The sequence below is a fragment of the Lethenteron reissneri genome, chromosome 39 (genome assembly GCF_015708825.2).
Source record: "Lethenteron reissneri isolate LAM-NWPU_2019-01 chromosome 39, ASM1570882v1, whole genome shotgun sequence".
Classification (NCBI taxonomy): domain Eukaryota; kingdom Metazoa; phylum Chordata; class Hyperoartia; order Petromyzontiformes; family Petromyzontidae; genus Lethenteron; species Lethenteron reissneri.
Window position 1 is genome coordinate 1463979 of NC_083817.1, and position 26831 is coordinate 1490809.

Here is a 26831-nt window from a genome sequence, read left to right on the forward strand (position 1 = left end):
AATTAAAACGTATACTTGAATACATGTGTTAACCATAAGCGGCATCGTCATGCATTTCTCATACGCTGCTAAAACAAAACTTAAGGTTGTACAAGTCCAGTGTTTGTACTAACAAACCGACACGAATCGATGTACACGTGCAGCCCGTTCGTCAAGCCGCTGCTGGAGGATGTCCTCCCACGTCATACTGGCCCGAGGGGTTGTCTGTCCATACTTCACCACGCCGGTTGCTACGGGTGGGTGAAGAGGAGGGTGCTCAAATCGGCTGACATGAGCCGTGTCGGAGTCCCAACTGAGGTTAGGGGGGGGGGGTCAGAGAGCAGCGCGCTGTCTGCGTTGTCACTGCTGTCTCTTCTGATTCCCATTGGGCGCTAAAATCGGACTCGGACTTCTTGCTCCGTGTTCGTAGCAGAGCCCAAGAACGAGCGACGTCGTAAACGAACATCAACAACGACGTCGGCAGTGTCAACAAAACGCAATCAAACGGCTCATTGTTCGGCATTGTTTTCACGTGGATGTGATCACGTTAGTTTTTCCACTTTCACTCAGCCTTCTGATCCTTTATATAGCGCGCGCATGGTTACCTTGGCGGTTAACTTGGCGGTTACCTTGGCAGTTAACTTCGCGGTTAACTTCACGGTTAACTTCACGGTTACCTTCGCAGTTAACTTCACGGTTAACTTCGAGGTTAACTTCGCGGTTACCTTGGCAGTTAACTTCGCGGTTAACTTCGAGGTTAACTTCGCGGTTACCTTGGCAGTTAACTTCACGGTTAACTTCGCGGTTAACTTCACGGTTAACTTGGCGGTTACCTTGGCAGTTAACTTCGCGGTTAACTTCACGGTTAACTTCACGGTTACCTTCGCAGTTAACTTCACGGTTAACTTCGAGGTTAACTTCGCGGTTACCTTGGCAGTTAACTTCGCGGTTAACTTCGAGGTTAACTTCGCGGTTACCTTGGCAGTTAACTTCACGGTTAACTTCGCGGTTAACTTCACGGTTAACTTGGCGGTTACCTTGGCGCAAAAAATGTGGCACGGGGCGCTCGTCGCAAGCGCGGCGTCAATTGAACACTCTCTGCCGTTCTCGCAAACACGCGCAGAGCCCTGCACGCAGTGCCCTGCACGCAGAGCCCTGCACCACGCAACGTGTTCACCCCCCTAAGACGCGTCACGCCGGGTTCCTCTCTTGGCGCCCTCGGGGGCTGTCGTGTGGCTCTGCGACTGCTGGCGGAGTGTCCCACCAAGTCGTAATGAGACGCAGGCGAGCGAGATGAAAGAGAGATCAACACGCGATAGAGACGAGAGAGAGAGCTGCGGACGCGAGATTAGTGAGATGAAAGCAAGATACACGAGAGAGACAGAGACCTAGGGATAACATTGTCTCGGAGAATGTATCGCGCGTCTCGTGTGCCATTGAGCAAAGCGGTGACAACACGTGCACACACACACACGCACCTGCTGAACACTGGTCAGCTCAAACTGTGACGTCTCTGCTAAGTGGCAGAGATAATTATTTGCTAAATTAAAGTCTTAAAACGCAGTCCAGAGCCTCCCCGTATCCCCGACCCTGTTCTGCTCTCCATCTAACGGTGACAACGTCGCCTCCTCCTCCTCCTCCACGCACCAAGCCCACGCGGGTTTTATTGAAGCGTACTTTTGTCTGTTTATCTTAGAGCAAAAGCCTGGTAAACACCTTCCCTGGAATGTTCAATAAACCTATCCCTCTAGAGTTACCAAACTCCTTTTTATCCTCCCCTTTTATGTAAAGGTACGATAATAACTTTTCCCCAGTCCTGTGGAAACTGTTAGCTCCTCCACTGCAGCTGTGATTATTTAGCGAAGTTATTCCAGCATCTGTTGGCCACCTTTTCATATTTCAGAGAAAGCCTCAACTCCTGATACAAGCACACCTGGCCTCGCAACCAAAGGGGGTGTGCTTATATCCTGCTTCTGCTGCATCACAAAAATCTTTAACCGAACACAGTAAATAGGGCGCTTTGTACGCACAGGATATGATCGATGTGTACTGTTTAACACGAAGACTTTAACGACCAATATCATCCATAATGCAGGTTTGTTTTGGGTTAGATCGCGTCAATATATTTACAGGATTTTTTTTTGGTGGGGGGGGGTGTTCAATATATTTACGCGATCTAACCTAGAAAACAAATCAGCCTTGTGGGTGATGTTGTAGTTGCACGACACGATCGGCCCTGGCTTTGTTGAGCGCGCGCTCGATTCGGTAGCAGCCGCTCACCCCCCATTGTGTTCATGGAAAATGCGGCGCGCGCGGTGCAGCATCAGGCGCCCAAGAGGGAGCGGAGCGAGTCGGTGGACGAGGAGGTGGAGGAGGTGGAGGAGCGTCTTCTCTGATAGCCGGCCGGAGCCGCGTGGAGGGAAGCTCGCGTTGCCTGTCGTGTTGTTGTTGGGGCAATGAAAGGCCGGATGTCTGGTAAAATATATATTTTTTAAAATAACAGCGAGCACGCAACCACGCAGTCGGCACAGGACATTGTCACGGTATTGAAACTCCACCCAAAAAAAAAGTTGTTGGTTTAATTTTTTTTTTAATCTTACATCGAGACAATATCATCGGAGGTCCCGTGGTCGTTGACGTAACCGGTTCGGATCCGGTCGAGACTCATCGTGCCCCGTGCCGAGTGACGCCTTGCGCGGTGCGGCGGTGAGCGCGCTGCGCTACGAAGCCGGCGAGCCGAGTTCGATTCATGCCCGCGCCCACCTCACCGGCGAAGATTACCTGAACCGGTCCTGGGTCTCCCCCTAGGTCGACTCAGCCTCAAATGAGTCCCTTGCGCGGTGTGTAAACATCGCCACTGGGGAGACAAAGGCGGCCGGGCGTGGTGCTGGACACCCACCCCCTCGTGTTCCGTGCCGGCCTTCATAGGTGCTCGCTAACAGCACTTGCCCCGACAGTCTAGTGAAGGCTACACGGGGGGTCTTTGTCTTTGTTGCCGTGTGCAGCTTCACTAAATGAAATCATCCGGCTCTCTATTGCAGAAGATGTAATTTATATCAATTGGCTGCCACCTGGGTGAATAGAGGACGCTGGGTTGCATTGTAACTGCCCCTCGCCCCGCTCTCTGGCCTGCCCCGTTCCATCTGAGCCCGTGGCGAGGAGGCTCGCGCGGGCGTGCGTGGCGGCTCGCGGAGATGACATCAGACGGAGTTTAAAGGGACGACAGTGTGTGTGTGACAGTGTGCGTGTGTGTAACAGTGTTTGTGTGTAACAGTGTGTGTGTGACAGTGTGTGTGTGTGACAGTGTACGTGTGTGTAACAGTGTGTGTGTGTGACAGTGCGTGTGTGTGACAGTGTGCGTGTGTGTGACAGTGTGCGTGTGTGTAACAGTGTGTGTGTGACAGTGTGTGTGTAACAGTGTGCGTGTGTGTAACAGTGTGTGTGTGACAGTGTGTGTGTGTAACATTCGTAGTTTCGAATGTTTATTTAGGCTGGCCTGCCTACGATTAATCCTGGGTTTAACCAGGCTGGATTGTGTGAGGAGCTCACAAATCCTTGAAAGATCTGTGCAAAGTCCCATCGGTGAGCTCCTCCGGCAGGCAAGGCTGCATTGGCTGGGTCATGTAGCCCGCATGCCCAGCCACCGCATGCCTAAACAGCTTTTGTTCGGCCGGATCGAGGGGGCTAAACGGGCGCGGCACGGGCTAGAGAAGAGATGGAGTGATGTGGTACAGGAGGACGTGGAGCTGAGTGGACTTGCCGATGACCGGTACCAGCGGTGTCAAGATCGGCCTCAGTGGAGGAGGCTCGTGAAGGACGCTGCTGGGCAGTTGGAGGCAGTCGCCCTCCAACAACAACGGAGGGCGGAGGAGCGACGCTCACAACAACGAGCGGAGCGCCGGGTGGATAAAGCACAGAAAGTTGGCACAGTAGGAGGCACAGGTGGTGCATCAGCCAGTCATCTCGGTCATCTCAGTCAGTCGACCCGTGGCACCTGGGTCTGCCCCGTGACCTACTGCCAGCGGGCGTTCGACACTTCACGTGGCCTCAAGGTGCACATGGCCTGGCACAAGCGTCGTGGTGACGTCACTGCCACTTAGTGGCGAATGGCGGTTGTTGTGTGTAACAGTGTGTGTGTGTGACAGTGTGTGTGCGTGCGCGTTTGGGGAGGGGTAGTGTAGCGGTTCCCGCTCAAGGTCAACACCAGTGACGATTGTCTGAACCGGTCCCGGGCCTCCCCTAGGTCGACTTAGCCTCAAATTAGTAGCTGGTGTAGCGGTGTGTAAACATCACCACTGGGGAGACAAAGGTGGCCGTGCGTGGTGCTGGCCACCCACCCCCTCGTGTGCCCTACCAGCCTTCATGGGTGCGTGCTAACAGCACTTGCCCCAACAAGTCTGTTAAGGCTATCCGGGGGATCTTAGTATTTAGTGTACGTGCACCACCAGCGCACACAAGGGTTCTCATCGTAATTATTTTACCCAGCTCCGTTCCGGTGGCTGGACGTGGGCACGCCGCGCGGGGAGTCTCGTGTAACAAGCCATCACGATGGAAATCTCCCATCATCATCCGTTAACAAAAAAGAGTGAGCGAGTGAGCGAGAGAGTGAGCGAGAGGTGGGGGTTTACATAAAGCAAAGTTTAAAAAAAAATACGAAATGATGAACGAAGCAAAATGCCGACTACACCGAGCATCTTCTTGTTTCCACTGATCGTAAAAAAAAAAGCATCATCACCACCGCAGACGAGCTGACCTGTGTGCTCAGAGCCGTCAGGCGTGGCCGCCTTCGGCTGCCGTTCTGTCACCAGCCTCGCCCAGCGTCCCTCGCCCCTCCCTCACTCCCCCCACGTTGCGTCCCGTTCGAGCCCGCGTGCGTTTCTTAGCGGTCGATTTGACGTCTGTAATTTGTGGGTTTTTGTTGCCTCCGATCCATGTGTTTTTTTTAACAGCCGTGTGTTATTTTTGTCTTTCAATTATTGCACATTCGTTCGTTTACGCTGTGGGATGAACAGACCGCGCGCGTGTGTGCCCGCTCTAGCGAGGCGAACTCGGAATTCTGGGAACCTGCCACGGTTCTGTGCAACAAAAATAAACTTGGCCAATTTTTTTTTTTCACGAGTTGAGAAGAAAAGCTACCTTTGACTGATCTCGTGTGCGAGTGTCTCTCTGTCTCTGTCAGTCTCATATGTGTGTGTGTGTGTGTATTCCGTGTGGAATTTAGAAGGCTAAATGGGGCATCTTTGTTTGTGGGTGCGTATACAGGTGTGTGTGTGTGTATATGTGGACTTATTAACGCCTGAACAGGACTTCTTACAACAGTCTCGTCCTGGCTAAGAGGGAGAACGTTGTGCTGGTGTGTGTGTGGTGTGCCTATGGGTGGTGCAGTGTTGTCGTGGTTAGCGCACTGAGCCGCAAAGATTAGATTCCCGCTTACGGCCAACATCAATGGTCGAGCATCTGCACCAGTCCTGGGCCTTTTCCAAGGTCGACCGAGTTCTCATGGAAAGCCTTCGTAGTTTCCCAACTTGTCGACGTAGGCTACATCGTGGGGGGGAAGCTATCAATGTGTACAGTACACGCGGCTGTGCGCTATATTAAATACATATCTACATGTAACAAGACACAGCAATGTATCTTCTTTTATGACTCTGCAGCTGAGCTTAAAAAAAACAGAAAATTAGTTTTTATTTTATACCGACCTCTTTGTTTTGGCCGTCTCAAGTTGGGGTGACGCGTGCGGGCTTTGGCGCGGCTGCGACCTCCGGGATGAGAGGGATTCTCGCTTCCGCGCGGCGTGAAGCGGTGACGTCTCCCCTGGTCGCACGGGACATTACTAACTCGGTGCTTTACGGGATTCTTTTTTTTGCATCCCTTTGAAGGAAAATGTAACCCAAAAAACCAACAGCTCTCACCTTGTGGATGTGTACCCAGGCTACCTGTTCTGGGCTGTACCCAACGCAGGCTTTGATGATGACCTCAGGGAGCACCCTTCCAGCAGCAGCAGCAGCAGTGGCGTGAGAAGACGTTGCATCGCTGAGGCCGGCTCCACCTGGGGGAGCTCGTAACTGGGTACTCGTTCCAGTCCGAGGCAGCCTCAGTGGGCCTAAACATCAGTTAACAACACTATGGGGACCTCATTTGCCAGTAAAAATATGATAATTGGTTCTTTACCCTTCTATCTGGCAACAAAAAAAAAAGGTGTCAGTTTTGTTGCCAGATAGAAGGGTAAAGAACCAATTATCATCAGTTGACAATTTTAGCATCAACAGCCAGAGTTTGAACCCTGGGGGGGCGGGGAGGGGGTCAGTGGAACGGAAGTGGGGGGCCGGCACAAAGCCGTTGTTTGAGAATGCGCCTGACGGCTCTTCGGGGCAGAGGAATGCGCGCTACCGCGATGACAACACTCCTGGAAGTGCCCTCACAATGCACAGGCAGCGACGCAGAAAGCCGCCCAGTGTCTGATCAAATGAAAGTGCGGCGGTGGCGGCGGCGACTTCTAACGGCGCGCTTTGAAAGCGCCTGGCCGAGCGGAGTGCGGCTTCAACTCGTCGCATTCCAGCGGAGACATTAAAAGTTATAAAATTGCCGTCGCTGGGACGTGGAGGTTCCTGGCCAGAGCCCCGTGACCCTCCCGGTGCTGCCCGTTACAGTGGCGATGAAAAGGGGCTTATTGACCCACACGCACACAGCCCCGGTGCGTGCCCACGCCCTCGCACATCCATTCGCGAGCCCACGCTGAATGAGGTCTCCATCTGATGTCGCGTGATCATTAGAGACCCGCTTACGTCCTGCTGAACAGAGTCGGTCACTGTACAGGAATCCTGACTCAATCTTGACATTGAAACACAACTTGCTCGTCGATTGTCAGTCTACAAAGTGAAACATTTTCCGATTTAACAATAATGGCATCTATCTTGAAAACTATATTAATCTCAGTGCATATTACCGATTTAAAAGTAAATTCATAAACAAATTAGAAAAAAAAAAACCTATAATTAGGCAGCATGAAAGTATTCAATGAAGCAAAACATAAACTGCAAATAATGAGAAATAATTAAAACCTTTATAGATACAAAACTCTTGAAACACATATACTGTATATGTTTACACGGTTCACCTCTGTCAGGACGCTGCTATTGGCCACCCCACAATTTGGCTGCGTGTGATCCCAACTGAGTCATTTTCAGGTACATTTTTAGCACTGAAACCTTTGCCCGACAGATAGCAGCGACGTTGTATGTCTTGTTTTGGCTAAGGGAGGGGAATGGAGAACCCAGAGGAAGCCCATGGATGAGAACGGGGGGATGACACGCGCAACACTCCGCACAGGGAGGGGCCCGAGTTGAGAGTCGAACCCAGGCCCTTTGGCCCTGAAACACGAGTGTCACCACTGTGCCACCTTGGCACCCACAACCACCCTCGCTGTTGATCACGATCGTAACAACCTGGCTCTTCCACCTGCTGTCTTCTTTTGATTAAATTGGAATTTTGGATGTATTTAAAAATGCAGCCGCATGCTGCAAGCCGTTTTATGTTTTCAACTACGTGTTAGTTTAATCGGTTAATCTACAATTTCAGTGTGTCTTATTTCACGTTTTATTTCTTCTGAATTTCTCGTGTCAGATGTTCCATCCAGTGTAACTACAGTCCAGATATATTATTGCTCGGCTAGCGAATGTTCGTATGTCCTTCGATGCTGGACCAGGCCACGTGAAACCTAATGACAAGTGAACGTTTTATTTTGTGTAGTTGGTCGATTCGGCTTAGGTTCATCAACTCCCCGCACTCAAAAACCCTGGCTCTTCATCACGAGTGGGCTGTCCTGGTTTGACCCCCAGGATCTCGGATCTGAGAAACGTAGATCAGTGGGCCCCGGGAGGGTTGCCCAGTCACCCGAATTTCCACTTCAAACAGCAGTGGCGGGCGCTGGGAGCACAGTGGGAAGTGAGATCAAAGCAACTGCTGTGTAATCTTCACGTGCGGATTAGCGGCAATTAGGCAGTTTTACCGGAGGCGTAAATAAGTACATGAATCGGTTTACAACAACCAAGGTTGTTGGTGGAGCGGTGGCGCAGCGGTGAGTTCCAGTCCCGGCCACGGTTCACATCAGTGGCGAGTGATTTTAGAACTTGGTCCCGCGCCTCTCCGAGTTCAACTCAGTACCCGGTGTGGCGTCTAATCATCGGCAATGGGGGGAGACAAAGGGGGCCGGGCGTGGTGTTGGCTACACCCCACACTCCTCTCCCCGCCGCCCCATGCCGCCGTTGAAGGCGGCCACGCGAGGGGATCTTTGCCTTTGTCGTTGGCGCGAGCAGGTGGAGTTCCACCCGTACCAGCAGCCTCGCGAGCTCATGTCGTTCTGCCGCTCGCGGGGCATCGCCTTCGAGGGCTACTGCCCCCTGGCCAAGGGGCAGGTGCTGTGCGACCCCACGATCCGGGCCGTCGCGCGCAAGCACGCGCGCACGCCCGCCCAGGTGTGCATCCGGTGGAGCCTGCAGGTACGCAATGCTGTCGTGACGCGTCGCCCGCTCCCCGCCGTCCTGACAAACGGGGAGCCGAGGGAAATGGCCGGGCTTGGCTGGCTGGGTGGCTGGCACGGGAACAGCTAATATTGGATGGCAGGCTGGCGGATGGCGGTATAGGCAGGCATTCAGGCAGCTAACAGGCAGGTAGAGGCTGCTAGCAGGCAGGCAGGAAGGCAATTATTGTGATGGAGCAAATTAAAATCCCTCAAAGAGGATTGCACACAGCAATCATCGCCGCCTACTGGCAACTAATGCCACGGGGCACTCCTCCAAACGAGACCATCCTCTGTCTCTTGAGTCCTCGGCTCGTTTAACAAGATAAACCCGAAACGTGAGAAGCACATTCTAAATGTGAACAGAGTCATCAGCGATGAGATGCAGCGGTTGGATCCTGTGGTGGTGAGGTATCATGCATGGACATTTTCGGCCAACATTGGCACTTCATTAAAAGACAACTCCTCCGATTAGCACGGTGCAAAATAAGTTAATCATACATACAAACAACGCTTGCGTGAAACACGGGGGGTTGTGTGTTGATTGAGTGGTGAGAGTCACATGCGCGCGATGTTTTACCAACTGTACCTGCGTTTGGTGACATGCCCTGTCTTCCAGAACGGGGTGATCACCATCCCAAAGTCGACAAAGGAGGCGAGGATCAAGGAGAACTGCCAGGTGGGAACGACCTTCCACCGCGGAGCGGCCACGCCGCTCGTTTGCAGAGGCTCGCGGTTTGAGACCAGCGGCTGGCCCCGGTTAATACTTGCGGGCGTAGTGACCGTAGTGGACATTGAAGATGCCCCTGATGTAATGCTCACGCAGTGTGCCATTGTCAGGGTAAAAGTTCACCAAAGTAAAAAAATTACATACTTGCAACATACTCGATCGGGATTATACACAGCGGCCGTCATCGCCACCTACTGGGAGAAGATTGCCCCAGGTCGCTCTTACAGATGACACTGACCCTGGTCTCCTGACTCCCTCAGCTGGTTGAACAAAATTTACTTGGATTTGAAACCTTATCGGCTCATCGTCTGAGCCCAGTGATCGTGCTCCAGAGCCTCCGAATGTCGCCTCTTCACTTTCCCCCACGCGGCTTCTCTGCATTCGTCGCGGCTTCGCTTTGTAAGCACTTTGGTGCACCTTGGCTGTGGCTCCCGTGCCGTTTTGCGTGAGTTACTTCCCTCCCCTCCCTTCTCCCTTCCCTATTCCTCACGTAACTCTGCCTCACTCGGCCTCATTCATTCCCTGCTTGAGGTGCGGCCTTGCTTGCATCGTGTCAAATTGAACATCAAAAACCTCGTATCAGACGCTCCAAAAATAAGAAAATTTTGTATTACACTATTCGGTCGGGCAAAAGCATACAAACCACTAACCGATACGATGGGTACAATTATGGATATTGTACAGCCCTCTGTCAATCCACTGCCAGATGAAGGCCCAGCCACATCGTGTTGGTCTTTGGGAGTGTTTGACCATAGTTCGCCATTCTGGTCAGCGCGGGTCGGTGAAGTGAGGGTGCAGGATGGGGTCAGGTTTCACTCTCCACTGATGTGAACCGTGGTGGTGGAATTGAACTCAGGTGGCCAGATTCACTGCACTCCCCATTTTCCCACCACTTTGGCAACAGAAATGTAACCCAGCGATATGGAATGAACTCTAATGGTGAGGTTCTGCATTGGCGTCAGTTTTACACAACTTACCATTGCAACTCTTTCTGCATTATTGAAGGTCTCTGAACGGGAGAAAATACATTTTCAAGTTCGGGTTTATACTTAGAATTAAAATAAGTAGGCTTAGTTTGCAGCCTACAAGCCTCTGATGGCGAGGCACCCTGACATATAAGAACCGTGGGTGCCATATGACATCACAGCACAGAGGCCTACCTCAGCATTTGACATTTTGAATTTGACAGGAAGCCACAGCAGCTGTTGAAGCAGATACGTATGGAATCAGCAATTATTTTACCTTAACCGCTTGATTTTGATTGGCAGATAGCTCACTCGCTAGAGCATTCGCTAACATTGGGATTGACTGAAAAAATATTACCACCACCATGAGTCTGCTTCGGTTACTTAGAAAAATAGCATATGATACAGAATATCATAGCATAATACAATTTGAACTTAATAATTTAATTAAGCACCTTTCATCGAGGATCTAAAAGTGCGGCACAAGACACAGCGGCAAACAATCAGCATGAAAACAACTCGTGAAACTAAAAGTAATCAATGCTTAAAAGACATTTTCTGAATTTACGAGCAGTTGAATAAACGGGAGTGTATGAATGCGTTTCAAGACGCGGTTTTCAAAATCTACACCGACCCGGAGACTCCGAGAGATCTGGTGGAAGAGAGTTCCAGAGTCTGGGAGCCACGCGGGGGACCGGCTCCTGGTCGACCATCGACCGGAGCCTCGGCCCGGGAATGCAGAGGAGACCTGCACCCCCAGATCTTAGATCTTAGAGACCTTGAGGGGACGTGCGGTTGCAAGCAACGAGTCTCGGAAGTAGGCCGGGACGTGGTGGTTCAGAGCTTTGTAAGATATTCATATTCTTAGGTTTTTTTGGTAAAGTCACGTAGGTAAAATTTTTAAATTAATAAAAGTAAAATAAAACAAAATAAAAATTCACGACGTTTCGGAAGCAACACAAGCCTCCGTTTTCACATGGAACCGTCACAGCCACGACAGCTGTCGGAGGCTTGTGTTGCTTCCGAAACGTCGTGAATTTTTATTTTGTTTTCTTTTACTTTTATTAATTTAAATTTTTTACCTACGTGACTTTACCGAAAAAAACCTAAGAATATGAATCCTTGTAGTCACAAAAGCTTCAAATCTAAAGCTTTGTAAGATAGCACCGACGTGTAATGGCGTCTGTAATGTATACGGCGTTTTATAAATACGTATCTTTTGAGCGTGGATATAATTTTGGTGTGACCAAGTGGGAACTCTGGCGACCAGGATGAGTCTTATTTGCAAGAGGAGTGATCTGGGTCACCGAACTGACCACAGGAAAACAAATAAAAATAAAGTACAGCAAAGAAGATAATTTAAATCGGAACAAAAATGACCATGTCACGGGAAATATCTAAAATATTGCACAAGGATAAATCACCGTTAAATAATAACATAGAAAGAGGGTGTTCAAAGTAATTTTATAGGAAAGTGGAATTCCCTCCACTGGTTCAGGACCTTCAATAAAAAAAATGTCCTTGCTTTCTCTTGCATCGTCGATCTTGCTTCACTCTGCTCCACACCGTGGCCTCCAAGCAAAACGAGACTCCCAGGGGCCATCCACATCGGACACGGGTCCGATGTGGCATTTCAGGATTTTATAAGACCGCGCTGAGGTTACAGTTCAATGTTGCAGTGACGTGCGACATCAAATTCATTCATTTCAATCGCCTTTAACCAATTTGGGGGGGGGGGGGGGGGGCTTCGAGATGTGTTCGATCTCCTCACAGAATAAATAAACGCGGTTCCACTCATCTTTCCTTATCCAAATGAAACCGATTCCTCCTTTGCCCATGTGCTATTGCTGATTTACTAGAAGCAGCATTCGTTGAAGCAGCCCAACTCTTGACTGGCGATGAGACCCAGAAGAGTGAAACCCGTAAAGCTGTGGGTTGCCATATCTTATCGTCCAGTGCAATCCCTCTTCACGAATAAGAGACACTTGGGAAATGATATTTAAACGGGGACGCTTATTCATTTCTTGGCACAGTTGTGATGGGACGGTGCTTGTCAATGGAATTCCCAACTGCGTGCCTACTGGCCGAGCCGCGAGCGGGACCACGTGGCTACCTTGCCGGGCTGCTCAGCTCAACGCGCTGCTCGGGGCAGACAACGTGGCGCACGGTGACCGCACGGCCCTTCTAGACAGCTCCAAAGCAGCGGCACTGGCGGGGTGTGCGTGCCGGTACCTGCCACGTTCTGACCTCGTGGACATCTGTGAAAACGAGCTTGATAACTCATCGGATTCTTCCAGGATAATTAAATATTCAGATTCTGACTCCCCCCCCCCCCCCCGCCATTCCCACATCTCCCACTCCCCCTCTCCCTCCCACAAACTCCCCCTAACCCCCACCCTCTACCCCCCCCCTTGTCCCCACTTCACTCTTCCGCTCACCACCCTCCACACGCAGGTATTTGATTTCCACCTTGCCGATGACGACGTGGCCGCGCTGAACGGCTTACACGACGGCAGGCATGTCAGCTGGGACTGGAGCAGCTGCCTGTGAAGCCGTTTCCTCTCTAACCGACGCGCCCCCCAAAACAAAACACCAACCTCAGACTCGAGCCCCCCCCACCCAACTACACAAACATTGCAGAGGCAGTCCAGAGCCGCTGTGTGCACAGCGCGCTTTAACACGGTGCCTTCGACAGCTTTGTTCACGTCGTTCACGTCGTCGGCGACGTCAGCGTCGTTGTACCTCGTTTAAGGTGGGCGGAGGGGGGTGAGCCCGTGGAATAGAAGCCCTGTTGTTGCTAAGAGACCTCGGTCGACGTGGTGGGAGAGGGACCAATCTTTATGTGTGGGTACCATTCCGATTTCGGACGTTACGGTGGGCACGCAAGAACGTGTGCCCTTTGTGATTGGCACCGCGTTGCCTCGCACGGCTGCGTTACCATGGGTGGCTCGCTTTGCCGTGCGAGCCAGCCGTGTGAGCCAGCCATAGGTGGCTCACTTGGCCGTGCGAGCCAGCTATAAGTGGCTCACTTTGCCGTGCGAGCCAGCCGTGTGAGCCAGCTATAGGTGGCTCGCTTTGCCGTGCGAGCCAGCCTTGTGAGCCAGCCATAGGTGGCTCACTTGGCCGTGCGAGCCAGCTGTAAGTGGCTCACTTTGCCGTGCGAGCCAGCCGTGTGAGCCAGCCATACGTGGCTCACTTTGCCGTGCGAGCCAGCTATAGGTGGCTCACTTTGCCGTGCGAGCCAGCTACAGGTGGCTCACTTTGCCGTGCGAGCCAGCCGCGCGCTGTTTGCACGACTTACCTGGCAGTGCGGCGAGGAGTCGCGCTCTGCGTTGCACTAAAAATCAGAGAAGCGAGCGCTTTGTGCTCGTACTGCGCGTTTCCAACCTGGTGGTTTTATTTTGATCGGCCGGGCTGCTCAGCTCACAGTCGCATGCTCTCGATTTCAAATCCCAATTCGGGAGGGGGGGGGGGGTTAACTCGACCCATTGACCCATTATCCATCCAGGATTGGTCGCGTGAGCGCTCCTTTGTGCTAGAGGCAACAATAGCTGTCCTTGGCGGAGATTGGTCCCAGCGGAATATCGCAGGAATGTGGCCGTTTCGCTGCTGCCTGAGGCCTAACAATGGGCGGCGGCAGCCCCGACTGAGTGCCCTGGACACCGATTTTAATCCACCGCACACGCGAACTCGACAGAGAGCCGCTCCAAAGAGATCGTGAGCAATGGTGTTAGCCGAGACTTACAAACAAACAAACGTGGATTTTCTATTCACCCTCGGGACCGACCCAGCCATCTTGAATTGGTGTGAGATGTTGAACGGTGACAAGTTGGTGAACGTTACGCTTGTAATGAATTCAAAGCAACTGTACACCTGGACTAGAAGCTAAAATATAAAAATAGCCACTGAAAGTTAAAACTTAGGGTTGTTTTTAAGATGCGCGTGTTTGAAAGAGGGAGGCTCAAGCCAAATGCTTACTAATTCCTTGCATGCTATTTTGAACATTGTGCAACAGATTAAATTCATTTGCATTACTGCATAAGTTACTAAACAGATAAGCAGACATAATGACGTCTTCACATATCTCTCTTTCCACGTTAAACGAAGTGGTTTTTTTACAGAAACAATCAGAGCCACTGCCTTCTGGAAGTGCATAATTCCGTCACCATTGATTCGGTGCAAGTTTCAAGTGTGCGACCTGTACTCATCGTCACGTGGAGCAGAGGGTTGAAAATAAAGTTGTGTCAACCACAAATCCAACAATTTGATAACCATCTTCAACTCTAAAGGTGGCACAGTTGTTGTTGTTGTCGATATCTCACTCCACATGACCCAGGACTTGCTGCGCTGCAAATTATCCAGTGGCATTAAGAGAGTATATCTGGCACGAACGTCATAAAATCCTCCAAGTGACATTGCATAGCGATGCCTTGTGTTGACCACACATGTATTCCTGAATCGTGTGCCATTCAACACTGCAGTTAAATTCTGTGAATGTGAGCACCTGATTGTTTTAATAAAGCATAAACGTTACATTGGTTGACTACCAGTAGAATGCAGTGTATGCCGTGATTGTGATGAGATAATAATGCACGTGTGTACGCGCGCTCCTCTGCATGGTTTTATGGCTCCCAAGGGTTTGGGAAACTTTTCCTTCCCGAGGGCCTTCGAAGACCTTGGGTGGTCATCCACAAACTTTAACGTGCGCACCTCCGTCACTTCTGTAGCTGCAAGAGGCCCTTGCTGTGGACAGGTTTGGCCACACCTTAATGCCAAAGAATATGTGGGGACTGACGCTAAAATCAGTGCCGGATTAAGCTAGTGCGGGGCCTGTAGCACATCTTGTTATAAAGGGGCCCTAAATAAAAAAAAAACCCCATAAATATTAAAACACAAATGTTTAACTTGCAGAGTAAGGTAATTGTATTTTTTCATTTGCTATACAGCCAGATAATACGACAAATCGCTAACCTTAAACACCCAGTCGTTCATAAAAGTTTAAGGCAGTATAGTACTATAGTAATAGAGCAAGTGCAGAATCACTGTACCGGAATTGATAGCTTGAAAGCATTGAGCGCGCGGCCCTTGAAAGTGAGGGGCCCATAGCATATGTAGCTACTTTTGCTACTAGGATAATCTGGCACTGACTAAAATCGGGCCAAACCAAGTAACTTCATTGGCACCGTTTGATTGACCTCCCACGTTCAGACGACTGGAGGGTGTGGTTAGTCAGATGGGGCCTGTGAATGTCTGCGATTAGCCACCAGAACCGAGTGCACTGGCCAGGAATCTTAAAAACCTCTGATGAAGACTGCCCAGGAATTGATCTGTCGTGAGATCTTGTGTTCAACTTTATTGGTGTGTACTGCACAGTTATGATAGCTTGAGAAATGTAGGCACTCGAACTGTGTTGAGAGAAGACGCGTCATGTCCTTGAATGGCACCTTCTGATTCAGGGTCACTATTGAATCATAAATAATAGCTTCTTAGCTCAGTGGGCGTTGCCCTAATAAACTCATGGTAGAAGCTTATCATTATTATGGACTGAATGTGTCTTCTGATACTATGTTATTGGCAAGACAGTTGTCCCGGTAAATCTCTTGAGTCTTCCCAGGACATTGAATATCTCGGTTTGTGTCAGTTGCATAATAATAGTTCTCCCATCTTCCCGGTTATTTTTTTTTATTCAGAGGAGGCAACCCCCGTGTGCGTGCCGTGCATACGCACGTGACTTTGCGTGTGCGTATCTGCTTGTCCGTCTGCTTGTCCGCGTCTCTCCGTTCCAGGTGTTCGACTTCAGCCTACCTGCGGAGGACATGGCGACCTTGGATGGAATGCACGCGGGCAGGAAGCTCATTCATCTCACTCAGCCCATGTGGCAGGGCTGAGCATTTGGAGTGCTCTTCAGCAACCACTGCAGGACTCGACTTGAATCGGCAATAAGTGCGGCCTGCTAAACCACCACAAGGAGTCACATGAAACTAACGGAGCAGTGGTAGGTTTTATGTTGTTTTTTTAAAGATTAATTTCAAGGATGAAAACATGGGAAATGTGCGTGGCAGCTGCGGTCTCTCATGAGACGCGCGATAACGAATCTCCTCATGCTCCATAATCCCAGACCAGGCTTTCGCTTGTGGGTACTCTCCGAGGTACAGTCATTCATAAATGGTAATATGGCTTTAAATAAGAGACCTGGTTCTGTCCTGGATTGGAGCCCAGAGATTGAACTTGGATTAAAATCAGCTGTGAAGGGGTTCTGAGAGGGACAGGGATTCAAGTGAACTACTGCCGAGTGTGCCCAGCAGAAGAGCTTCGTGCTCCAGCCCTCACCGTTGTGCCTCGATTACGCGCAAATGCATTTCACTTTTCTGTTTTTCTGTGAAGCATAAACAGGCAAGTGGATGACTTTCAGAGCTGGGGTGCACGTCTGTGATGTCACCTCTGAGTTGTTGCTCATCCTAGTGAGCGAGCGGCGATGGGGCAATGCGGTGGCATCTACACTGGAATGTGGCTCTGCTCTAACAGTTGCAACCGAAATGGAAAAAAAAACTCAAACATTTGATTCTTGTTGTGCCTTGTTGAAAGTAGCTGCGTTGCGGTATACTGTACGCGGCCGATAAAAAAAAACATGAATGTGTAAAAATATTTCGCAATCTTGTGACCCCGAGCAGCCGATCGTGAGTTTAAACACAATTCGTCAAAGGCATCTTTGAGAAACGGCGCGAATCAAATTCCCAAAATGTTGACTTTCCAGGCTGTAAAATTGCATCTGAAAGCAACCACAAACATCACGGCTTGCAGGAGTCGCTGGAGAGAAACACTCTTCCTGACGCAAATGTATCCACGTATTCAGAGAGCCCCAGGCTGCAAAAATCGCCGTCATGTCTGACTTGGTGCATTGCAGTGTTGTTGTTGTTGTGGAGTGCAGTGTTTAATTCAGAGCTGATGCAATGTAACCTTCTATACAGCATGCACTCCCCCGCTGAGGCCTTCTGAGAGAGCCGCAGTGCGATGCATTATTAATAAAGGATTTGTTTGAAACTCACGCCGGGGACAGCTTTTGTAAAAAAATATATTTATTTTGCCACAACCTGAGCCGCTGGCAAGCGTGTTGTTTGTCGTGGCGATAAACGAGCAGAGTGTTTTATTGTGAATTTTTGAAGTCCTTTTGTGGGGCTCCCTCGGCTGCGAGCGGAAGCTGTCTCATAAACAAGGCCCGCGAATAAGTGTATAACGAAACAGCGTGCTTATGATGTAAGTGACCTCGATCGGTGCTCTGGCCAATCAACCTCGGAGAGAAGCTCTCGCCTCCGCCGTCGGGCTCTGAAAGCGGAGGAGCGAATGCACCCAACGCAAGCAACTCAATTCCACACATCCCAGCACGGCACCCACACGCGCGCTGGGTTTCCGTAGTAAATAGAAGTCTTCATTTCGCCGAATATGTTGAACGACGCGCCGCTTTCCAACACAAATAGTATTTTTCCTTTACCAGCCACCACTGGCACCGCGCGCGGTGATTTATGCGTTGTTTTTAGAGTAGCGTCCGGATTATAAATATCTGCAGTGAGATATAATCCATCACATTCGGCACATTTCAAACTTAACTGCGTCTCGAATGCATTTGTCAACATTTAAAAGATTTGTACATGTTTATCCTGTTTGTGAGGAGGGAAACGTTTGAAAGGAAGTATAAATGTCGTTTATTCCCTCTATATTCCAATGTTTAATCCAATAAACAGCACATTCAAACTAAATCATTAGAAACCCAGGAACAGGCTTAACATTCACTTACATGGGCATGGAAAGACTTAGGGAAGGGGTGGCTCAGCGGGAGAGTGGATCCCAGTTGGTAGGTTGCGAGTTCAAATCCCGGTCGGGGATTGACTCGGGCCATCGTCCCCCGCCGCGTGAGAGACGACGAGGACCACCTGGTGAGGAAGCCAACGGTCGTTGTCCTGTGGATGTCCTTGCCCCCATCGTAGGAATGTGGAACTTCCACCACTGGCTCAGGGTTGTAAACGGGAGACGAGCTCCAATGCCGCAATGAACATTCGATCACGAAATCACGTTGCCTTGAGCTTTGGCTGTGGCACTTATTGAGGTGGTTGGGCCTACGTGTAGGCATGTTGGACTTCTTTTGCACCGTACGCAGCCAACCGTGCTAATCGGAGGTGCAGGAGGACTAAACACAAAAACGAATTTCTCAAGAAATTAGTTATCAATCTAAATGACTTAAAAGTTGCTTCCTAATATCGGAAGAGCGTTCCAGACGGCCGCAGAAGCGCATCTGAAAGCGCCACGCAATGCAGTAAGCACCCTTGTTCGATGGCCAGCGAGGACGAGCGGAGTTCGCGTGGTGATTGGTTTATGCTCCGTGACGAGATCAGGGCCTGTACCGTACAAGCCAGCCATCGTTTCCCTCGTTTCTGCCGTTCTGGTCCACTCACAAAACATCTTCATCTGGCTCGATTCCAAGTAGGGTCGGGGTTGAGGTAATCGGTGTTTTTTGTCGTACCTCGAGTCAGTGAGTGCACTTGAACGTGTGACATCACCCGCAATAAAAAGGGGTGACCGTGGCTGCTGCTGATGATGGTGATGATGGTGATTATGAGACTGCAGTGCAGTGCCAGTGGCCTGCAGCATGAACGACGACCACAACGCCACCCTCCCATCCCCTGCCATCTCGTGCCAGCTGCCCTCCAAGAACAATTTCACCCCGCTGCTCATGACGAATGAGCAGTTTGCACAACAGCGGGCAGAGCGATGTGGGCAACTCGACCGCAGCAAGTGTGCGCTTGGGGGCACGGTTGGCTTAAATTGCAGCCATTCTCAGCTGCCCACCCGAACTCCCTGGGCCTCTGCCACAGCCTCCTGCCGGAGGTCCTCTTGCGTCTACACGCGGCCTTTCTGTGCGCCAAGCTGCTGCGGGCGGTGACATCGCCACTTTGCGGGCAGTGATGGATTCATCGCAGGGTGTGTGTGTGTGTAAAACTGCCAACAATAATCATCCGTCCCTGTTGGAATAAATTGGAAAATGTAAATGTGTTGCCCACCGTAGCAAATACACAAAAGAGACTGCACATATGGTTGTTGCTATTTTGGCTTTCATCATTAATAGTAAGGGAAAAGTGTATAGCATAGTAAATGTTTAACTTTGGACGATCCTTGAGAAAATGTGCACCCGAACATTTGGGTCCACCCATTAGCATTTGGTCACAGCATTCATCACCATCATCAGCCATGATCTATCCATTACTGGATGAAGGCCTTCCGAAGCCATTGCCATCCCTTGCAATCTCACAATTAGTAATACTATTAGGGGCCGTTCATAAATGACGTCACACACCTAGGGGGCGGGGGGGGTCAGACATTTGTGACGATGTGTGACGAGGAGGGGGGGGTTCAGAAATGTGACGTCACATCAAAATGCGCAACTTTAAATAAATATAGACAACACGTTCTACTTAATTAAATAGACTTTTTAATAAATGTTTTTTCCTACAACAGTAGAGTGCAGCGGCACATTAAATACGCACTACATTGACAATAGTTTAAAGCGATTTGAAGCATGCTTTTTTGGGGGGGGGGGGGGGGCAGAGCTTTGTGACGTCATATTTGAGGGGGGGTCTGACTTTTTGTGACGCCGTGTGACGAAGGGGGGGGGGGTAAAAAATCTTCCAAAATCGCGTGACGTCATTTATGGACGGCCCCTTACTACGACTGTATCATGGTATAAATTCGTTAATTTGTTTAAACCAGAAGGCAACGCATGGGTCAATGTGTCTCTTCCGAAAGCCACGTGCGTGACGCATGCAAAAATGCAATAATATTTCCGCTCAATGCAGTTATTCGTTCTCATATTGAGAATGGTTGTGGTTAAAATGCCTTTAATATCTTGATCAACAAAACATCCACATGTTACCACTTGGCAACCTCACAGCTGCACCGCCAGGAATGCGTGCGGTTTGTATGCTCACCGTCTGCATTTGCCAAAATATGAGAATAGGTTTTTCCCCTTTTTATCTGGCAACACCTAGTTTTGTTGCCAGATTAAAGGGGAAACCCCATTCTCGTCTGCATTTGATTGACAAGCAGTTTTCAGAGGTCACGTGATCGGCAATGTGATCACGTGCGTGTTGTTGCCACCTTGTCACGTCGTTTTTAATCATGGTTGCTGAGCAAAGGCCAAAGGTCAAAAATAGCGACAGCCAGCAACAAGCAGCATTATTGAAGGTGCAATAGATGTGTTCATGTTTTACATTGAGCAAAGTTCTGATAAGGACGTTGGAAGAGAGATAATGTGAAGGAATTCCAAAGCGGAGTGTGAGGACAGTTCTTCCATTACTAGTACGTTACTTTTCATTAAAGCGTGTTTTTAATAAAGTTTTTTTTAAATATTACTTATTTTTATCAAGGGAAATATTGTTAGAAATAGATTTGTGGCTGGGAAACGAAGCTAAGAGGACGTGGAATAATGCAACGTGCAGCTGGATTTTGAGATCGTCGCTATGATTCGCATTTTTGTCTGCAATGCCTGGCCATCTCCTGCATCTTGTTCTCAAAAGTTTTGATCATCATCGGTGTTTATCTCAGTGCTGGCATGTTTCCCTCGACACTCATATCATCAATGCGGCCTCTACGCCGAGACTTGGTGCCAGGCTTAGCTGTGACAAGACATGCGTTTCAGCGAATGGTCCTCATACCCAGAGTGGTCGTGGTGGAATTCAACTGCATTTTCATTTCCTAGTGAATTTTGCAATATTTAAAAATGAATCCCGTCAGTATTGACACAACAGAGGCGTAGGAACAGCATAGTGATCCAGTGTGTGTGCCCTTCACATTGAATCCTTGCACACACACAAAGCAACGTTTATACGACGCACTCACACGCACACATAGCCACGCTTACACGCACAATGATTCGCCTTGTGTTAGCAACACTCTCTGCTGCTGTTGTCTGCTGTGGCGCGAGGCACACACACACACGGCAGGCAAGGTAGCGGGCACGACATCGTCCCAACGTTGGCCAGGGTCAACTCTTGAGATTGGCGAAGAAGTAGAAGGCGCTTTGAGCAAGGCCGCAGCCATGCACCACCGTGTTGAAGAACTGTGAACTCTTTGTTTTAATTTGCCGGCTGGGGGGAGATCAAACCGGCAACCCCTTGATTTCAAATCCCGTGCGACAAACCATCACCCCGTGACAGCATCCCATGCAGTAGTTCCGAATAGCGTTTACGAAATCAACAAATGTAACACATTGATATTACACACCAGAGTAATTTATATTAAAACATATTCCTATGTGTTTTTCCCCAAGAGACCATTCAGACAATTTCTGTGAGTGAACACCAACTACTAAGGCTGGTAAACACGAGTTTGTCTCCACAGCAATGATGCTGACAGATCATCGCACCGGGTACTCGTTCGAAAATCAATTCGACACGGGAGATACCCAGAGTCCAGGTCCATATTCCAATTTCCAGTGGTGTCTGGGCCCCAAACTAAAGCTCGGGGCACTGGCAGCAGTAGTGCAGTGACTGTACCGTGCCACCTGCCCCGCCTGCCACACAAACAACGCGTACGCAGTTCTCACAGACTCACACACACGCGCGCGGATACTTCTTCATGCAATTGGGGCGGGAGCCTTTCGCTTGACAGCCAAGAAAAATGTTCGTTCACCTCAACAGGAGCGCTCTTGTCCGCGGCGAGCCGAGCACACATCTGTGGGCAATGGGCCGGACGCGTTGAGCAGGGCGAAGCCAAATGCCCCATCATCGCAGTGTCTGGATTTTCCTTCTCGTGTTTATTTTTAAGGAACATGGTTTTTTTTGTTCGGTCGAGGTTGCACGACAAGAGACAAACAGCAGCTGACAAAGACAAATGACCCCTTTTTTTTAGTTCGAACAAATTGTTGGTGTAAGTTTGGCTGTCGACGGAGCCAGCTAAGTTCCCCGTTGGTAGCGTTTCACTCAGCAGTGGATCGATAATGATTATAACCCATCATGCAGCCACCCGTCATTCTTCTTAAATGATAAATTGTGTTTTGTTTATTTCTTTACTATTTGTTTAATTTTGCACCCCAGACCTGTCCCAATTTGTGCTATCGGCATCACGTAGTCACGATACGAAGTCGCCTCCATTTGGGTCGCTCGCAGAGCGGTGCACGAATCACGAACGGCCCACGGAAGTGGATATCAAAGAGCTGCTGCTGCTACTATCTCATTAGAGCCCCTAAAGTGAGAACAAATTAGACAGCCATCCAATGATTAAACGGTGTTTTCAAGTCCAGCTATTTCAATCGTTTATCAAGAACTGCGCGGTATAAACCATGAAGTTTAAGTGTGCCTCTTTCGGCTCTCGCGATGGCAAGTCGCGGGTTAAATGCGAAGTGCTGGAGATGTCAACGACACCCGGCTCCTCGTCGGTAGAGGAGGCTGTTGGAGGGACGTGGAAAGTTGTTCGGTGACGAGTCGAGCTGAGACGCGCAGTCTTACCCAGTGAGCAAGGAACGTTGGCCCAACGTTGGTCCAACGTTGGGCCTGTTTACTGGGTACGTAGGCGTCCAATCCCAACGCACCTTGCCACGTGTGCACTGCGCGCGTGCCGTAAGAACAGCCCCAGCACAGTGCAATGCGGCGAGTGAAGAACGACTCTGTGTGTCGCCTCTCCCCTTCGTTTTGTGTTTGCCTTGCCCGCCTTACCTTCCCCTAAACAAATCCGTGCTCCCGTGAGCAGGGTAGCGAGCGAGCCCTCCTTCCTGGCTCTCCCCTGCCCCGTGACCACCTCGGGCTTTCGTCTGTGCCTCCCCCCTTCCATTTTTTTTTATCGCTCGGGTTTTGTACTGGGCGCTTCTTAAAACACAAAAAACTCTGATTCAGAATCTATTTATACTGCAGAAGGAATCCGATGAGCTGTAAAGCTCTTTTTCACAGGTATCCAGTAGGGGCGGGTCAGAACGTTACAACAACAAACAGGAGTGCAAAAGTAATGGAAAAATAACAAATGAACAACAATAAAATACAACTCTACTATGCTTTATTTTGCCAGGTAAAGCCCACTGAGCTATTAGATTATTTTTCCGAAGCGACCTGGCCACAAATGACAGCTCAACGAGAGTGGCTTATCACGTGGAAATGTCGAGCAGCCGAATAATCGAAACGATCTGAACGCACGTTTCTAAAGTCTGCATGTGGCACAACGAGTCCCGGTGCCCCGCGGGGTCATCGGCGAGTCGGGGTCATCGGTCAGTTGGGGTCATCGGCGAGTCGGGGTCATCGGCGAGTCGGGGTCATCGGCCAGTCGGGGTCATCGGCGAGTCGGGGTCATTGGCGCCGTCGTCCTCGCGTTCCGGACGGTTCCTGTTTCGCAGCTGAATCCACGATCCCATGTTGGAAATATTTATTGGCAATTTCCCATTGTAATACATACACGGTATAAAGTAATTAAATAATGGCTCCATGCACAAACCGATAAGGGTCTGTTTAATTGGCAAAAAAATGTAAGAAGAGAGTAATAACATTTCGGTACATGAGCCAAAGCCTTTTCCGGGCCAATGTTTTCCAGCGGCATTTGTTCTTCTGCCGTGTATATGGAGGCTCGGGTCAATTACAGTCGTTTATTTTTCCTTCATTAAAACGAAGCCCAATGGGGCTGCGTATGGGACAGCAATCTCCGGTGCGGAGGAAACAGGATAGAAGAGAGAGGGATAAAGCGATGAACAATGTACGCGTTACAGCTCGTGCTCAGTATTACCGTTACATTTCGGATCGCATTGCAAAAAAACGATCTAAGATGTTAAAACATCTTTCGAGAGGACTAATTTTATTAGAGAGTGGACTGGCGGAGCAGTGGCACGGTGATTTGCTCGGTGCGCTGTGACCTCGGTTATCTGAGTTCAATCCCGGGCCAGTGGTGGTGATTTCAAAAAGTTGTTTTGGTTTGGACATGTTTTTTTGTTGGAGTACGGAGTTAGAATAATGACTTTAATGTAAGTTGTCTTGTGGTTGTTGTTGTTGTTGTTTGACTTCCACTGGGATTTTTGCACAGAGCGTTGGTGTACGGTGCTTTTTCTGGAAGATTTTTGCAGTTTTTTCCTGGATTTTTCTGTTTGTGCATAGTCACTTTAATATGTTTTCTTGTTCATGTTTTAGTTTTTTGTTTGTTGCGGTTGCACCCGATTCAAGAGCCGAATGGCTCACAGGGCTATACCAAATAAATGAAACTGAAACTGAAATATCTGAACCAGTCTTGGTTAACGGCCTCTTCACAAACCTTCAATAGCCACGACAGGGAAGCATGGTCAGACAAGCCCCATGCTTGGCAGCGTGGGGAGGCCTTCATTCCTGCACTGGATTGACAAAAGGTTGTAAATTGTTATTGTATTACATTATGTCTCCACGGCAAACGGGTGCTGTGATTATTGTTTATTCGAGGTAGGGACCCCATTGCAGGGGGGGGCTGTTCTACTCGAGCAGACAAAGTAATCAGCAGTCCACACTGTATTTTGTGATCTCATGGGCATTCCGATGTCTCACTGGAACCTATTTGGCATTTGTTTCTCGATGTTAGGCCAATGGACATTATAATTACCCAATGTAACCCGATGGGAATTCTGTCTTCCCCATGTTATTCTACGGGCATTCGGTTCTGTAATTTATTTTAAGCCCTGGCCCTCCATTATTACTATAAATTATGCTTTAATGCTTGAATTTTACTTTTAAAAAGATTTTTGACCCCAAAAAATTGCAGTTCTAATGCTATTTTCCAACAAAACGACATCCCACGTGGCCGGGATGTTCGTAATTGACCACTTTCACATCACGTTTTAAGTGTTGTTGCTCTATTGTTACGTATTTTGTTGTTCAACCAAGGGGATTACAGCTATAAAGCTGAAACTCCGGTTTACAAGCATTCATATACAGGATAATGAAGCTTTAATTGAAGTAAAAGAAGCTGGTCAAATATTTTAGCATCATTTGCGGGGGGAAAAAAGCTTGTAAATGTTTTTGGTTTTCCTTGTCCCTGTAGGTCTCTCCATTTTTATTGTCTGACTCCTCCAGGCACGTGCACCGACAGCCACACACACACACATAATTGTGGCACAATAAGACCGTGCAAGTTGAACCCAGGTCGCCAGCGTCGAAGACAGCCAAGCTACCCACGACACCACGCAGCCTTGGTGCGCATCAGCAATGCTCTGGTTATCAAATAATCGACTTGTTTAAAATAGCTTTTTCAAACGTTTTTAATGAAAATGTATAGATAAAAACATTAAGATTTGTATTTATCTTTCCCTTACAACACGACATATGAAATCAATACACACACGGAGGATGAAATAACAAACAAACATTAAATGAGAATGCCGGGTTTCGAACTCGCGTGTCAAAGTCTCGCAGCCGCCTCTGTCATCCACTCGGCTACAGCGAAGCGACGACGTCACCGCGGATTTCCCTTCACGACGCTGAGCAGTGGCCGCGACCGGACCTGGGGGTGAACCTCCACCCCCACCTATGATGGGGGGGAGGGGCATTCTCTTTGACCATTCGATGTTGCCCCACCCCCCTATTATAGTCTATGGGAATTCGTGGACATTACCCATCATGTTGATTTGGTGCGGCCAATGAAGAGCGAGTTTTAGAGATCGATTCAGTAGTTGTGGTCACCACATCTGCGCCTCTCTATATAAGGAACAAACAAGGTGGACTTATCCACAAATCTGGCTGTCGCCTGATGAAGCTGGTTGTAATTACTGGCGAAACGTCGTACTCAGATTGTAAATGTTGTGGCTTGGCTCTCCAACACACCGGTGGTGCTGTACTAGTACACTACACTATACACTACACTATACACTACACTACTATACACTACACTACTATACACTATACTATACACTATACTATACACTACTATACACTACACTATACACTACACTACTATAAACTACACTATACACTAGTGCTTGTACTAGTGACGAATTGGCCACGTTCTGTTTACGTGACAAACATTACTAGTTGGCTGTGTCGGGTGGTGGCGGATTTGACGACACATTTATATATTTACGCGATCTAACCCCCCAAAAAACTCTATTATGGATGATATTGGTCGCGAAAACCGTCGTGTTAAACTGATAGATTCAGCCCATCAATCATTTACATCAAAGACAAAGCCCCCCCCTCCTCCCCGTATAGCCTTAACAGAATGTTGGGGCAAGTGCTGTCCGTCACAGGCAACTATCGTTCGATGGCAGACGCATGAAGTGACATCTTGCACTATGTTTGAGTAATGGTGAACGGAAAGGTGTGGTCACGTGTATATATAAATAGATTTACAAACGTTCCCTATTCTCCTCGGCAATCAACAAGTTTGTCTTGCTGGCTGCTTTTATGATAGATTCAGGTGCCCGAGACGTCGCCTATTATATTTTAGTTTTTCCTTTCAAGACCACGGTGTTATTGACGATCGTGTTGAGTTGATGCAGTGGCTATTGCTAATTTAATAACGCCGTGCGCATCACAAACGAGTCACTGAAACCGACACCAATCCCCTGGCGAACATTCTGCAAACACAAAAACACCGCACACGGCTGGGGAGTTTAAACACTTTATTGCCCCTGATTATTCATCTTCCCGTCAAACAA

General features: G+C 49.2%; 1 protein-coding gene across 3 annotated transcripts in view; it reads left to right on the forward strand.

Moving 5' to 3' along the window:
- Positions 1-19438, forward strand: part of LOC133351895 (uncharacterized oxidoreductase ZK1290.5-like) — a 103059-nt gene extending 83621 nt beyond the window's left edge. For 2 of the 3 annotated variants that reach the window (XM_061567472.1, XM_061567474.1), the window contains 3 exons: positions 8295-8477; positions 9117-9176; positions 15979-19438. In XM_061567472.1, the coding sequence (XP_061423456.1) occupies positions 8295-8477; positions 9117-9176; positions 15979-16080 (345 nt within the window). In that variant the 3' untranslated portion in view covers positions 16081-19438. The other variant, XM_061567473.1, reaches the window with a different exon arrangement.
- Positions 19439-26831: the final 7393 nt, after the last annotated feature.